Source organism: Protopterus annectens, chromosome 6.part1 (genome assembly GCF_019279795.1).
Source record: "Protopterus annectens isolate FY-2018-M chromosome 6.part1, PAN1.0, whole genome shotgun sequence".
In the NCBI taxonomy this organism is placed as follows: Eukaryota; Metazoa; Chordata; order Ceratodontiformes; family Protopteridae; genus Protopterus; species Protopterus annectens.
The window spans coordinates 385,239,314-385,253,764 of record NC_056738.1 but is presented as its reverse complement, the minus strand read 5'-3'; the positions used below and the strand labels follow the sequence as shown (position 1 = coordinate 385,253,764).

General features: G+C 44.5%; 1 protein-coding gene across 4 annotated transcripts in view; it reads right to left on the bottom strand.

The window, feature by feature from the left end:
• Window positions 1–14,451, bottom strand: part of DPF2 (double PHD fingers 2) — a 779,856-nt gene that overhangs the window by 418,117 nt on the left and 347,288 nt on the right. For all 4 annotated transcript variants that reach the window (XM_044075795.1, XM_044075796.1, XM_044075797.1 and 1 more), the window contains exons 7-8: window positions 13,326–13,469; window positions 6,648–6,776 (exon numbers count right to left, since the gene is read on the bottom strand). In XM_044075795.1, coding sequence (XP_043931730.1) covers window positions 6,648–6,776; window positions 13,326–13,469 — 273 coding nt within the window. The remainder of the gene's footprint in view (window positions 1–6,647; window positions 6,777–13,325; window positions 13,470–14,451) is intronic.

Here is a 14,451-nt window from a genome sequence, read left to right as displayed (position 1 = left end):
GAGTCAAGATGCAAGTGTACATAAATGTACATTTCAGGAATGCCTTAAGGACATAAAAATGCATTATAATCAGGTACTATCAAATGGGTCAAATGGCACCGTTTTAAAACTGCCAAGGTTTAAGCAGCATCTGAGGTACAATTTTCATTTCACCTACAGTCATGCCTTTTGAGACTTCCTTCTACCCATGCACTTCATAATACATGGATATGGAAGTACCAGAAAATTAATCAACATATTTTCCCTTCTCATTTTACAAGCAGTAACATTAATGTTAATACAGACGTGAAGTTATCTGAGTAGCTGTGGTTTCAGATTTCTGTACAGTAATCATTATGCTCAAGCTGTGAAAAGAAAAGTACAGTTTTGTACCTACCATAAATGTAGATGTCCGATAGATATGCAACTGCAGTCCTGACATATGGGTTGTCCTGCCTCAGGCAGCCCTTCGGTCGGCCGGATTCCAAAGTCCGGGTCCGGCGTCGGCCGATGTCGCCTACTCCCCGTCAGAGCGGCTGGGGTATAAAGGCATCCGCCAACACCATCTTCTTCAGTGTTTCTTGCCCCAGATGCCAGGTGCCCTCCAAAGAAGGCTAAATTTGGTGAATGGATAAAAAAATTCCAGACATGCACAACAGTAATAAACATATACACCATAACCGATATCCCCAGCTAATAGAGGAAAGGGGGAATGGACCCAAAAGGAAAATTGCAGAGGGGTAGGAGGGAGGGAAAACCTGAATGCAGTTGCATATCTATCTGACATCTACATTTATGGTAGGTACAAAACTGTACTATGTCCTTCAAGAATGCAACTGCAGTCCTGACATATGGGTTGAATACCATAGCCAAGCTGGGGGTGGTACGATCTAAGAAAGGGATGGTGTAGCTAAAATGCCCTGCAGGACTGCCGAAGCAAAGCCTGCTCGGGATCTGGAGTATAAAGGCAGGTTGTAGTGTTTGGTAAATGTATGCACGGAGCTCCATGTAGCAGCCTCTAGAATGTCCTTTGTAGCCACTCCTCTTAGAAAGGCTGTGGATGTGGCTATAGCTCTGGTGGAGTGTGGCCTAACATTGGCTGGCACACCTTTTCCATGGAAAGAGTAACAGAATCCGATGCAGTGTCCAATCCATTTTGAAATTGTTTGTTTGGAGATTGCCTTTCCTTGCACTCCAGCAGCATAAGCTACAAATAATCGGTCAGACTTTCTGGTGGTCTTTGTTCTGTCCAAGTAGTAGCGTAATTGTCTGTGTATGTCCAAAGTGTGCAGCAGCTTTCCCCCCCTTATTTTGAGGGTTGGGAAAGAAGGTAGGCAGGTGAATTGCTTGATTTAGAGACACCCTGGATATCACCTTTGGCATGAATGAAGGATTCGTTCTTAGAGAAACTCTGTCCTGATGAAAAATGAGAAAGGGAGGTACTGCCATCAGGGCCTGTATCTCCGAGACTCTTCTTGCTGAGGTAACTGCCAACAGGAAAACCGTTTTCCAGGAGAGAAATTGCATTTCTGAAGATGCTGCTGGTTCAAAAGGAGGAAGAGTTAATTTTTCCAAGACGAAATTGAGGTCCCATGCAGGTACTGGTGGTTTTCTGGGAGGTTTGATATTCTTTATCCCTCTTAGAAACCGTCTTAGCAAGGGACGTGAAAACACAGGTGGATCACAGTTGTATTTTGCTGAGATTGCTGAAGTGTGAATTCTTATGGAAGAATATGAGAGGCCACTATGAAACATTTCTGCCAAGTATTCCAATATCTGTGGTATGCTCATTACTGATGCATCTTGACCCTTGTTGGCATTCCAGATGATGAATCTCTTCCACTTAGCTGAATAGGTTTTTCTGGTGGAAGGTCTGCGTGCTTCCAGCAAGATTTCTTGTACTTTTTCGGAAAGAGAGGTATGGGTGAAGGTCATGGAACCCTCCAAGCTGTCAGCTGCAATGTTTGCAGGTTTTGATGAACAGTCCTGTAATTGTGCTGTGTTAGAAGCAGAGGCCATTGAGGCAAGGGCCACGGTTTGGTGTGAGTTATGCTCAATAGCAATGGATACCAGTGCTGCCTTGGCCAGTCTGGAGCTATCAACATTCCTTTTGGTTGTTCTGCTTTGATCTTCAGTAACACCTTGGTCAGTAATGGTAGAGGAGGGAATGCATAAATTGTTAGGGAATTCCAGCTGAAGGAGAGGGCATCCGTTCTCCAGGCTAGAGGATGGTGCGTCCTTGAACAGAACTTCTCCAGGTGATGATTGAGGTGAGAAGCAGAGAGATCTATGTCCGGTCTTCCCCATGCACTTGTTATTTGTGAGAAAATGTGTGGATGCAGCATCCATTCGTGCGGATCCAAGAAATTTCTGCTCGCCTGTCCGCCAGAACATTGTCCTTGCCTGGAACAAACTGGGATTGCAAGTGGATGTTCAGTTTCAGGGACTTTTCCCAAAGAATCATTGTTAGTCTGCAGAGGGGGTAACAGTGAGTGCCTCCCTGCTTGTTTATATACCACATGACAGTGGTGTTGTCTGTCCTTATTAGCAGATGACCTTGCTGAAGGGATTTCCCGAATGCCTCGAATGCATGTATGACTGCCAACATCTCTTTTTGATTTATGTGCAGATGCATTTCCCTGGGAGTCCATTGCCCTTGAATGCATCTGCCCTCCATGTGCGCCCCCCATCCATGATCTGAGGCGTCTGTTGTAATGGTTTGACTTGCTAGAGGTTTGTTGAAAGACATGCCCTTGCTTAAATGACTTGCTTGAGCCCACCACAAAAATTCTCTTTGTAGGCATGGAATGAGTGGTATTACATCTTCTAGTTTTTGGCTGTGTTGAGACCATAAGTTTTTTAGGTACCATTGTAGCTTTCTCATGTGTAGTCTTGCCAGAGGTACCAGAAGAATGCAAGATGCCATGAACCCCAGGGCCTGCAGGATTTTCCTTGCAGTCAGCTGGGTGAGCTTTGCTAGGCTTTTGAAGTAATCTGGTAAATGTTCTTGTTTCTCCTCTGTGAGGAAAGCCATTTGTGATTGTGTGTCCAATTTGGCTCCTAGAAAAAGAATCTGTTGGGATGGCAGTAGTCTTGATTTTTGAATGTTGACTGTGTATCCCAAAGCCTGTAGTAATTGGATGACATAATCCAAGTGTCTTATCAAGGTTTGTTTGCTGTCTGCTTGTATAAGGCAGTCGTCCAGGTAAGGGTATATTTGAATCCCCTGGAGCCTGCAATGTGCAACTACTGATGCCAGGCATTTCGTGAATACTCTGGGCGCAGTAGATAAGCCAAACGGCAATGCTGAGAATTGATAATGCTCTGATCCTGCAAGAAATCTGAGGTATCTTCTGCAACTGTGTCTGATTGGGACATGCAGGTATGCCTCCTTGAGGTCCAGAGTAACCAGCCAAGACCCCTTGCCCAGCATGGGAAGGAGTTGCTGTAAAGTCAGCATTTTGAATTTTGGCACAATGAGAAAAGTGTTTAGAGCGGACAAATCCAGTATAGGTCTCCATTGCTTTTCTTTTCTTGGAACAAGGAACAGTCTTGAATAGAATCCCTGGCCTTGCTCCTGAGGAGGAACCTTTTCTATTGCTTTTATTTGTAACAGCTTTGAAACTTGTATGAGTGCCTCTGCCCTTTGATTTTGTGGCAGGTTTGGCATGCCTTGTCTCGTTGGTAAGGTATGGAAGTGGAACCTGTAACCTTGGTCTATGGAAGTGGAACCTGTAACCTTGGTCTACTATGTCCAGAATCCATTTGTCCTTGGTTAAAATGTGCCAGTTCTTTGTGAATAAGGATAATTTTCCACCTAGAGGTGCTTCTCTTTGAGCCTTGGTTGGCGGGGTGAAAGTCAAGTCATTGTGATTGTCCTTGTGGTGCAGCTGAACTCCCTGCGCCACTTCTCTGATTTGGTGGTTGCCATTGGCGGCCCCTGTAAGAGCCTCGGTATTGCCCTCTACCTCGAGCACGCCTGTTTTTTCCCCTTTGAAACTTGTCAGTGTCTGGAAAGGACCAATTCTTTGAAGGCCAATTCCTGCTGAATCTAGGTGGCTGAACCTGGAGGAAATCCTTGACTGTCTGTACTGATTTAGCCTTTTCCTCAATAGACTTCAACACATCCTGTGCATTAGCACCAAAAAGCTTCTGTTTTTCCAGAGGTGCATCTAGGAGCTTTACTTTAACATGGTCTGGCAGTGGCTGTTTTTCAGCCAAGCATGTCTACGTATAACGGCCCCTGTCATAGCTGACCTACATGAAGCTTCCAATGCATCATAACCACACTGAAGAAAATGATTGCTAACAGAACCAAATCCTGCAATGCCTTTCTATCTATAGGCTGAGGAGAGGCTAGCTTTTTCTGCAAATCATCCATTAAGTAATCCTAGTACTGAAACATGTGAAAAAGACAGTTAAGTGACCTCATGGCAAGGGTGGAAGAGGTATAAACTTTTTTGCCTCATCTCTCCAGGGACCTTGATTCCCTGTCTGCGGGCAAAGGGTTTTTGGCCGAGGAAGTAGCCACTCATTTGGGCCCCTGAGAAATAGTTTCTAGATCCACAGAGTGGGCCTTAAAGAGATGCTTGTGAGTTTCAGGAACCCTGTAATATCTGTCTGGCTTGACAGGAGCAGGAGGGAGAGAATCAGGGGAAGCACTGGAGTCTGAGTATACATTATCCAAGACATCCAACACTGGAGGAATAGCTAATGGTCTGTGCTGGGGTAACTTGAGGAAAGTACGTAGTCTTTTCCTGGAGTCAGAAAATTCCTGGCCCTGCCACTGAAAATGTTCTCTCATGGAGTGGAGAACTTCTCCGAAAGAAATATCCTCTGGAGGAGAGGCAGAAGGAATTGATTCCTCAGCATCAGAATCCTCGTAGGCCTGGAAGGATTCTTCCTGGGTATCTGAGTGCTCAGAATCCCTAGAGGCCTCATCTGAAGAGAGGGTATCTGGCTGTTCTGTCCTAGGCCTTTTATCTGCAGGAGGCTGAGAACCTCTGTCTGGGTGTGACGGAGAACCTCTGATTAGAGAGATCAGATCTGCAGCTAGGGTCATGATCTGTTTATCAGAAGAAAGGCTCTGGGAACTAGTTTTAGGAGGAAGGGCCTTAGCCTGGCTGGCAGCCTTAGCACGTGTGTAGGCCTTGATGGACATGGAGACCAGAGGCCTAGCTGCCCCACGTGCAGGAGTAACTTTATCCACTGGTATGGTGTCAGGTAATTCTAGAGCCGGTTTCGAGGAAAATCAACAACCGCACCGGGAAACCTCCGGACCGGCACGCGTAAATCGGTGTCGTCGGTCTGGAGCGGTTGAATTACCGCCACCGAAGAGGCCGATGCACTCGCGGTAGGCTTAGGCGTGGTATCGGTGGACGACGCGGGCTGAGGATGTCAGTCCCGGTCCTTACGTTTTTTGGAAATAAGTGCTGTCGGTTGTTCCGACGGCATGATATAAGCGTAATTTTCGCCAAAAAAGTGTTCGGTAAATTCTGCCCGGCGCCTGAGTGTGCGCTTATTAAAGCAAGCACAGGCAGCACAGGCCGAGACGTCGTGGTCTGGGCCCAGGCAGGGAGGGCAGTAGGAGTGGAAGTCCTTATGAGGTATTTGTTTACCACAAGACAAACAATTGTTAACCTTTTCAATTTTTTCTGACATCGGCTGAGGCAAGAAAAAAGTTCCCCAACGGGGTACTTAGCTTTTTGATGACTTCGGTAACTGAAAACACAGGAGCTGACCGACTGGCACTTGCGAACTGCTTTTGCTTCGGGCACCGCGCGGCAAGAAAGACTGGAGAAGATGGCGTCGGCGAATGCCTTTATACCCCAGCCGCTCTGACGTCGGGGAGTAGGCGACATCGGCCGACGCCGGACCCGGACTTTGGAATCCGGCCGACCGAAAGGCTGCCTGAGGCAGGACAACCCATATGTCAGGACTGCAGTTGCATTCTTGAAGGACATCAAGATAGCCGACAAAATTATCTCTTAATATAGTTTACGAAAGCTAGAAAAAATAACCCATACAAAATGCCCTGATTTCAATGTTGTGTCAAATAAATCCTGTTACAGTCAGACATTTGGTACTTGAACATCACCCACTGTGAGAAAGTCTTTTCGTGAATACACATTGCTTAATCAAAACTGAACTGCTTTCTAACTTTATTTTGACAAACACAAATGTAATATCATCTTACAAGGGTACATCCTGAATAATCTGTTAAGTGCTGAATGACAATCCATTTACTGACTACTTCAAGTGACTACCTCCATAGAAAATACCTATCTGCAATATTCTGCCTTGCGAAGAGAGTAAGCCAAAATTAGGCTTCTACAGATACAAACACTACGTATAACTCAATTTATTTTTATTCCAGTGAATATGCTCTTGTCTCACCTGTATCAAAAATACACTGGCGTTTCAATATCCCCTTAGCATTTACTCTAAGTCAATACTGGTTTTAAACATAATGCACAAACAAGGGAAAAGGGAACAGAGACATCACAGGAATAATCAATGCAATTGGCATGCCATAATGACTAGTATATGAAAGGAAATTTAGAAGTACTGAAGACTTAAAGCATCAATCGAGCACATGCAGAGAAATAATAAGAACTTAGCAGCAGAGTACTACTCTCATACAAAAAGCTGTTCTAGTGTTTTTTTACCTGATCGACCACAATCTGCACATGACACCAGCTCTTCTGGTAGCATTGTCTTCTTGTTAATTTTCGAATCACCCAGGCAGAAATCACAATAATTATTTGGCAAAGCCAAACTCTCTGAGCCTCTTTTAGCTGTTCACAGTACAAAAACAGAATATTTAGAAGTCAACAGCTGAACACTTCACAAATGTGCAAATAAAACCCTAGGTATGCAAGCTTCAAAAAAGGTAACTACTAAGTAATGCAAGCAAAGTAAACATGCTTCAAAAGCCAAGTATCCACACACAATGTAAAGATACAGATAATAATCAAGAAAAATTAATAATTTAACAGTGCGCAAGACAGTATATTAAATGCAAATGGTCCAGTAGGGGGAAAAAAGGTAAGCAATTTATCAATGGGTGCAGATGAGGTCTGGGAATTTACAAAACAGATGACTTTTCTGATAAATATCAAACTGAAATATTAAGCTGAAAGATTCATTAGTAAAGAAATAAACCATAAACCTAAAGTTTATTAATGTTGAAAAAAAAAACAGTAATTTTGACAAAAATCTGCAAATTATCACTTGCTACAATGTTATCAGAGATGTATAGCAAATAGCACTACGAACAGGGTGCATGCCTTTGGCACAGCCAAGTCAGTATCACTGTAGTTTTGTTCATGTACATATTGGCAGTATCTGTAAAGTACAGTTTTGTACCTACCATAAATGTAGATGTCCGATAGACATGCAACTGCAGTCCTAACATATGGGTTTGTCCTGCCTCAGGCAGCCCTCGGTCGGCCGGATTCCAAAGTCTGGGTCCGACGTCGGCTGATGTCGCTTTTCTCTCTGACGTCAGAGTGGCTGGAGTATATAAGCATCAGCCGACGCCATTTTCTTCAGTGTTTCTTGCCCCAGATGCCAGGTGCCCTCCAAGGAAGGCTGTAATCAAATTGGAAGACAAAAACAGGATTCCAGACAAATAAATGAGCAATAAAACAAATACACCATAACAGATATCCCCAGCTAAGAGAAAAACAGGGATAGGAGTGGACCCAAGGCATAGAGGGGTATGGAGGGAGGGAAAACCTGACTGAAGTTGCATGTCTATCGGACATCTACATTTATGGTAGGTACAAAACTGTACTATGTCCTTCAAGAATGCAACTGCAGTCCTAACATATGGGTAGAATACCATAGCTTAGCTGGGGGAGGAGGAATGCTCTAGGAAAAAGATGGTGAGGCAATCAAACCCTGCAGGACTGCCAAAGCAAAGCCTGCTCTGGATCTGGAGTATAGAGGGAGATTGTAGTGTTTGGAGAATGTATGCACGGAGCTCCATGTAGCAGCTTCTAGAATGTCCTTAGTAGGCACCCATCTTAAGAATGCTGTTGAGGTGGCTGTAGCTCTGGTGGAATGTGGTCTGACATTGGCTGGAACAGTCTTTCCATGAAAGGAATAACAAAATCTGATGCAATGTCCAATCCATTTTGAAATAGTCTGTTTTGAAATTGCTTTTCCTTGGACTGCAGAGGCGTAAGCTACAAAAAGTTGTTCAGACTTCCTACTGGCCTTGGTTCTGTCCAGGTAGTATCGAAGTTGTCTGTGAATGTCCAAGGTATGTAACAGTCTTTCCCCCCTATTGGGGAAGAAAGCAGGCAGATGAATAGCTTGATTTAAAGAAACCCTAGATACCACCCTTTGGCATAAAAGTAGGGTTGGTCCTTAATGAAACCCTGTCTCTGTGAAAATGAAAAATTATGAACGGTGGTATTGCCATTAGGGCCTGTAGTTCCGAAACCCTTCTTGCTGAGGTAATTGCCAACAGGAAAGCTGTCTTCCATGAGAGAAATTGCAAGTCAACTGAAGCTGCTGGCTCAAATGGAGATAGAGTCAGTTTTTCTAGGACAAAATTGAGGTCCCAGGCTGGCACTGGGGCATTTCTTGGTGGCTTAATGTTCTTGATTCCCCTGAGGAATTGCCTTAGCAAAGGGTGTAAAAAGACAGGAGGATCAGTGTTATATCTAGCTGAAATAGCTGATGCATGTATCTTTATGGAAGAATATGAGAGGCCGTTCTTTAGCATATCAGCCAAATATTCCAAGATGAGTGGGATGTTCAACAATGATGCATCATGTCCCTTGCTGGTATTCCAATTGCTGAATCTCTTCCATTTTGCTAAGTAAACCTTTCTGGTGGATGGTCTTCGAGCCTCTGTTAGTATCCGCTGAACTTCCTTGGAGAGAGATAGGTTGAGGTTATTTATGGTATCTCCCAGGCTGTTAGTTGCAGTGTCTGAAGGTTTGGATGCACTGTTTTGAAATTGTGTTGAGTCAAAAGTAGAGGCCATTGGGGAAGGGCCCACCTCCTGGTGTGACATATGCTCCGTAATAGTGGGTACCAGTGTTGTCTTGGCCAGTCCGGAGCCATTATGATTCCCTTGGGTGTCTCTGCTTTGATCTTTAGTAATACTGAGGTCATCAGTGGCAGAGGTGGGAATGCATAGATTGTTAGGAAGTTCCAGTTGAATGAGAGAGCATCTGTCTTCCAAGCTTTTGGATGGTATGTCCTTGTGCAGAATTTTTGTAGATGATGGTTGAGGTGAGAAGCAAATAGGTCTACTTCTGGCCTGCCCCATATCGAAGTGAGTTGTGTGAAGATCTTCGGATGTAACCTCCACTCGTGTGGATCTGTGAAATTCCTGCTTAAGCTGTCCGCCAACACATTGTCTTTGCCTGGAACAAACTGGGATTGTAACAGGATGTTTAGGCTCAGTGATTTTTCCCAAAGATGCATTGTCAGTCTGCAAAGGGGGTAGGAGTGGGTGCCCCCTTGCTTGTTTATATACCACATCACAGTGGTGTTGTCTGTCCGCATCAGTAAATGGCCTTGCTGAAGTTGGTGTTGAAAGACCTTGATGGCATGCATTACTGCCAGCATTTCCTTTTGATTTATATGCAGATGTGTTTCCTTTGGAGACCATTGTCCTTGTATACACCTGCCTTCCATGTGCGCCCCCCATCCAAGGTCTGAGGCATCTGTGGTCATGGTCTGTGTTATCTGTGGTTTCTTGAATGACATACCTGTGTTTGCCTGGCTCACCGAGGCCCACCATAGGAATTCCTTTTGTAGGCATGGAATGAGCGGTATGGTTGTCTCCAAGTTGTTGCTGTGCTGAGACCAAATGCTTTTAGGTACCATTGAAGCTTTCTCATGTGTAGTCTTGCTAATGGAACCAGGAGAATGCAGGATGCCATGTAACCCAGGGCCTGTAGGAATCTCCTTGCAGTCATCTGGGTGAGTTTTGCCAAACCTTTGAAGTAATGACCTAACTTCTCTTGCTCGTCTTCTGTCAGGTAAGCCATTTGAGAGGCTGTGTCTAATTTGGCTCCTAAGAAGATTATTTGCTGGGATGGCTGCAGTCTTGACTTTTGGAAGTTGACTGTGTATCCCAGAGCTTGTAGTAATCGTATGACATAGTCCAAGATTTTTGTCAACATCAATTTGTCGTCCGCTTGTATGAGGCAGTCGTCCAGGTATGGGTAAATTTGTATCCCCTGGAGCCTGCAATGAGCAATTACTGAAGCCAGGCATTTTGTGAATACTCTGGGTGCAGTAGATAATCCAAATGGCAATGCTGAGAATTGATAATGCTCTGGCCCTGCAAGAAATCTGAGGTATCTTCTGCAGCTGTGTCTGATAGGGACATGCATGTATGCCTCCTTGAGGTCCAGAGTAATCAGCCAAGAACACTTGCCCAGCATGGGAAGGAGTTGCTGTAGAGTCAGCATTTTGAACTTTGGTACTATGAGAAAGGTGTTTAATGCGGACAACTCCAGTATTGGTCTCCATTGAGATTCTTTTCTTGGAACAAGGAACAGTCTTGAGTTAAACCCCTGGCCTTGTTCTTGTTGTGGAACTCTTTCTATTGCTTTCATCCGAGTCCGCAGAGAGATTTGCTTGATAGCCTCTGCCCTCTGGTTTTGTGGTAGGTTTGGCATGCCTTGTTTTCTTGGCAAGGTATGAAAATGGAACTTGTAGCCTCGGTCTATAATGTCCAAAATCCATTTGTCCTTTGTCAGTCTGTGCCAATTTTCTGCAAACAGAGATAGTTTCCCGCCCAAGGGAGCTTCTATTTGTTCCCTGGTAGGCAGAAGTAGAGGAAAGTCATTGAGATTGTTGCTGTGGGGCAGGTGAAACCCCTGCGTCACTTCTTTGATTTCCTGGCTGCCATTGTCGTCCCCTGTAAGGACCTCTGTATTGGCCTCTTCCTCGGCCATGTCTGTTTTTACCCCTTTGAAACTTTTCTGGATTAGGAAAGGACCAGTTTTTTTGAAGGCCAATTCCTACTGAATCTGGGGGGTTGAACCTGGAGGAAATCTTTCACCGTCTGAACTGATTTTGCTTTTTCCTCGATGGTCTTTAACACATCCTTAGCATTAGCACCAAAAGCTTGTTCTTTTCCAAAGGTGCATCCAGAAGTTTTGCCTTTACATGATCTGGTAGAGGTTGATCTTTTAACCATGCATGTCTACGAATGACTGCCCCTGTCATAGCTGCCCTACATGAAGCTTCCAGTGCATCATATCCACACTGCAGGAAGTGATTGCTTACTTGCTGAGTGTTATGTACAGCTTCCTGCAAAGCCTTCCTGTCTAGAGGATCAGGAGTGGCCAATGTTTTTTGTAAATCTTCTAACAGGAAATCCTGATATTGTAACATATGAAAAAGACAATTCAAAGCTCTCGTAGATAAGGTAGTGGATGTGTAAACCTTTTTGCCCCATCTCTCTAATGACCTAGCTTCCCTGTTGGAGGGCAAAGGATTTTTAGAGGTGGAAGCTGAAACTCCTTTAGGCCCCTGTGAAATAGTTTCCAAATCAGCAGAGTCGGCCCTGAATAAATGGGAATGTGTTTCTGGGACCCTGTAATACCTGTCTGGCTTGGCTGGAGCAGGAGGAAGAGAGTCAGGGGTAACACTAGAGTCAGAATATAAATCATCCAAAACATCAAGTACAGGAGGAATAGCTAAGGGCCTGTGCTGGGGCTTCTTAAGGAAAGTCCGGCTTTCTGGAATCAGAATATTCCTGGCCTTGCCACTTGAAATGTTCCCTCATGGTATGCAAAACTTCCCCAAAAGAAATATCCTCAGGAGGGGAGGCCGAGGAGATGGAATCCTCTGCATCCGAGTCCTCATAGGTCTGGAAGAGCTCTTCCTGGCTATCAGAGTGGACAGAGCCCTCAGAATCATCATCTGTCGGAATAGGGTCAGGGGGTTCAACCCTGGGCCTTTTATCAGAAGGAGGCTGGGATCCTCTCTCAGGATGGGCCTGTGAACCTCTAATCATAGAAATTAAGTCAGCAGCCATAGACATAATTTGTGTCTCTGGAGAAGGCTGTGGTAAGGTTTTAGTAGTAAGATGTTTTGTTTTGCTGGCTGCCTTAGCCCTAGTGTAGGCCTTAATAGACATGGCCATAGGAGGCCTGGCAGCTCCACGTGCAGGAGTGACCTTGTCTACAGCAATGGTCTTGGGCATTTCCTCGGTTTCGGTATCCGGAGGAAAATCAATAACTGGCGGAGTGATATCCGGAATCGGAGTCATCGGTAATGCGGTGTCTTCGGTTCGGAGCGGTGGAGAGACCGTCTCAGAGGGAAGCGGAGCACTCGCGGTAGGTTTTTGGCGTGGAGTCGGAGGTGGACGCGGGCCGAGGATGTCGGTCCCGGTCTTTACGTTTCTTGGGAGTTTGCGATGTCGGTAGATCCGACGGCATTGTGTAAGCACATTTTTCGCCGAAAAAATCTTCAGCGAACTCCGCCCGGCGCCTGAGAGTGCGCTTGTTGAAGCGAGCACAGGCTACACAGGCCGAGACGTCGTGGTCTGGGCCAAGGCAAGGAAGACAGTAAGAGTGGAAATCCTTATGAGGTATTTGTTTACCACAAGAAAGACAATTGTTAACTTTTTCAGTAATTTCTGACATCGGCTGAGGCAAGAAAAGGTCCCCAATGGGGTACTTAGCTTTTTTGATGACTTCAGAATCGAAGAATACAGGAGCTGACTGACCGGCACTTGCAAACTGCTTCTGCTTCGGGCACCGCGCGGCAAGAAAGACTGAAGAAAATGGCGTCGGCTGATGCTTATGTACTCCAGCCGCTCTGACGTCGGAGAGAAAAGCAACATCAGCCGACGTCGGACCCAGACTTTGGAATCCGGCCGACCAAGGGCTGCCTGAGGCAGGACAACCCATATGTTAGGACTGCAGTTGCATTCTTGAAGGACATTAGTGACAAAGCATTACAGGCTGAGCATGGTGGCCACCTGGGAAGGATTAGGCTTTACAAACTAAAAAACCTCTCCGACATGATGGCTTAGCAGCACTCAAACTTTTGACAAGGGGAATCTAGGCACAGCTCGATGGTCAGTGATGAAACATACACAACAAACTTCTACTATGTATCCTTTTCCCAAAGAACCACGAGTTTAGCGCTTTACGTTAGTCATGTGACTTCTGTGGTGACAGATAACCACTTGCCTTACTATTTATGTCTACATCATGTTAATGCCTCTGCAGAGTTGGGGTCCAGAGAACTGCACAGTACACTCAAGACTGGCATTATCATCTACATGGAGGAATAACAAGATATCCTATACACACACACAAAAACAGTGATTTAAACCATCACTAAGCAATCCTTACTTTTCTGATCATCACGATCTGACCTCTGAGATAGAGGTGTTGGGGGCGCAGAGTCTTCTTTATCTTCACCTTCTTCATCTGCCAGATGTGAATGAGCATAGTGGTAGCTTAATCCAGGACGATTTTTGTACCTTTTACCACAAACTGTATCAAAAAGAAAAAGAAGAACATAATATCAACAGCTAGTCACAAAGTTGAGAGAACTGCCTACTACCAGAGGACAATTCTTCCCCCAGTCATGCACAATCTGATTATGATTATTAAACTGATCCAGTATTTGAAAGTTCATTTCAGTATTATTAAAACATTTCAATTTTCTTCTTTTGTAAAATGTGAAGAAGCTAGTTTCTTGACCTTTGCTTCATTTTACAAGACCAGATTTGTAAATCTGCACTTAAGATAATACACATTACAACAAAAATAAGCACAAATGACACAATATCAGAAAGGATAGTGTTTACAAACTCATTTGATCAAAACTTTCCCACTCCTTGTGTTACATAAGCTGTTCCTATTTCCACATGTTTGTTAGTAGGCATCAACTGTTCCCTGTCTCACAACTATGAATATTTCAGGTCTACTTTCAAATACCATCCTGAAGTTTCACACATCCACTATACCTTCCACTATGCTCCTTATTTCCCCCACCATAGCAATGTGGTTGATTTCTAAACATACTATTGTTGTGGCTGTACTGACTGGGAGAAAACCAGAATAAACAGAAGCAGTGTAAGTAAAGTTGTGACCATAGCTGTAGATATTTAAGTAGAAGGACCACTGCTGTAGTATAAATCATTCTCCTTGGGAAATCAGCTAAAGGCAGGCATCTGTCTTTCCAATCCAACATGGAGCTGTTGCAGACATGCTCAATGTTCCACATAGGCAAACCTTTGAAATAAAGCCTAAAAGGAGGAGCTGTTAGCATCACTGTCCAGCTCTTTAACCAAAACTCGCTAGACAGTGCACCTTAGCCAAGTGTCACTTTTAGCTTTAATCCCTTCTGTGATCCATGAGGATCTTCAATTTCCCATATGCAATGGACTGCAGTCAATTAAAAACCTTTGCTTTGGAAGAGGCTTCTAGCAAGTACCTGTATCAGCTTGCAGAATTAGCTAATTATACAAAT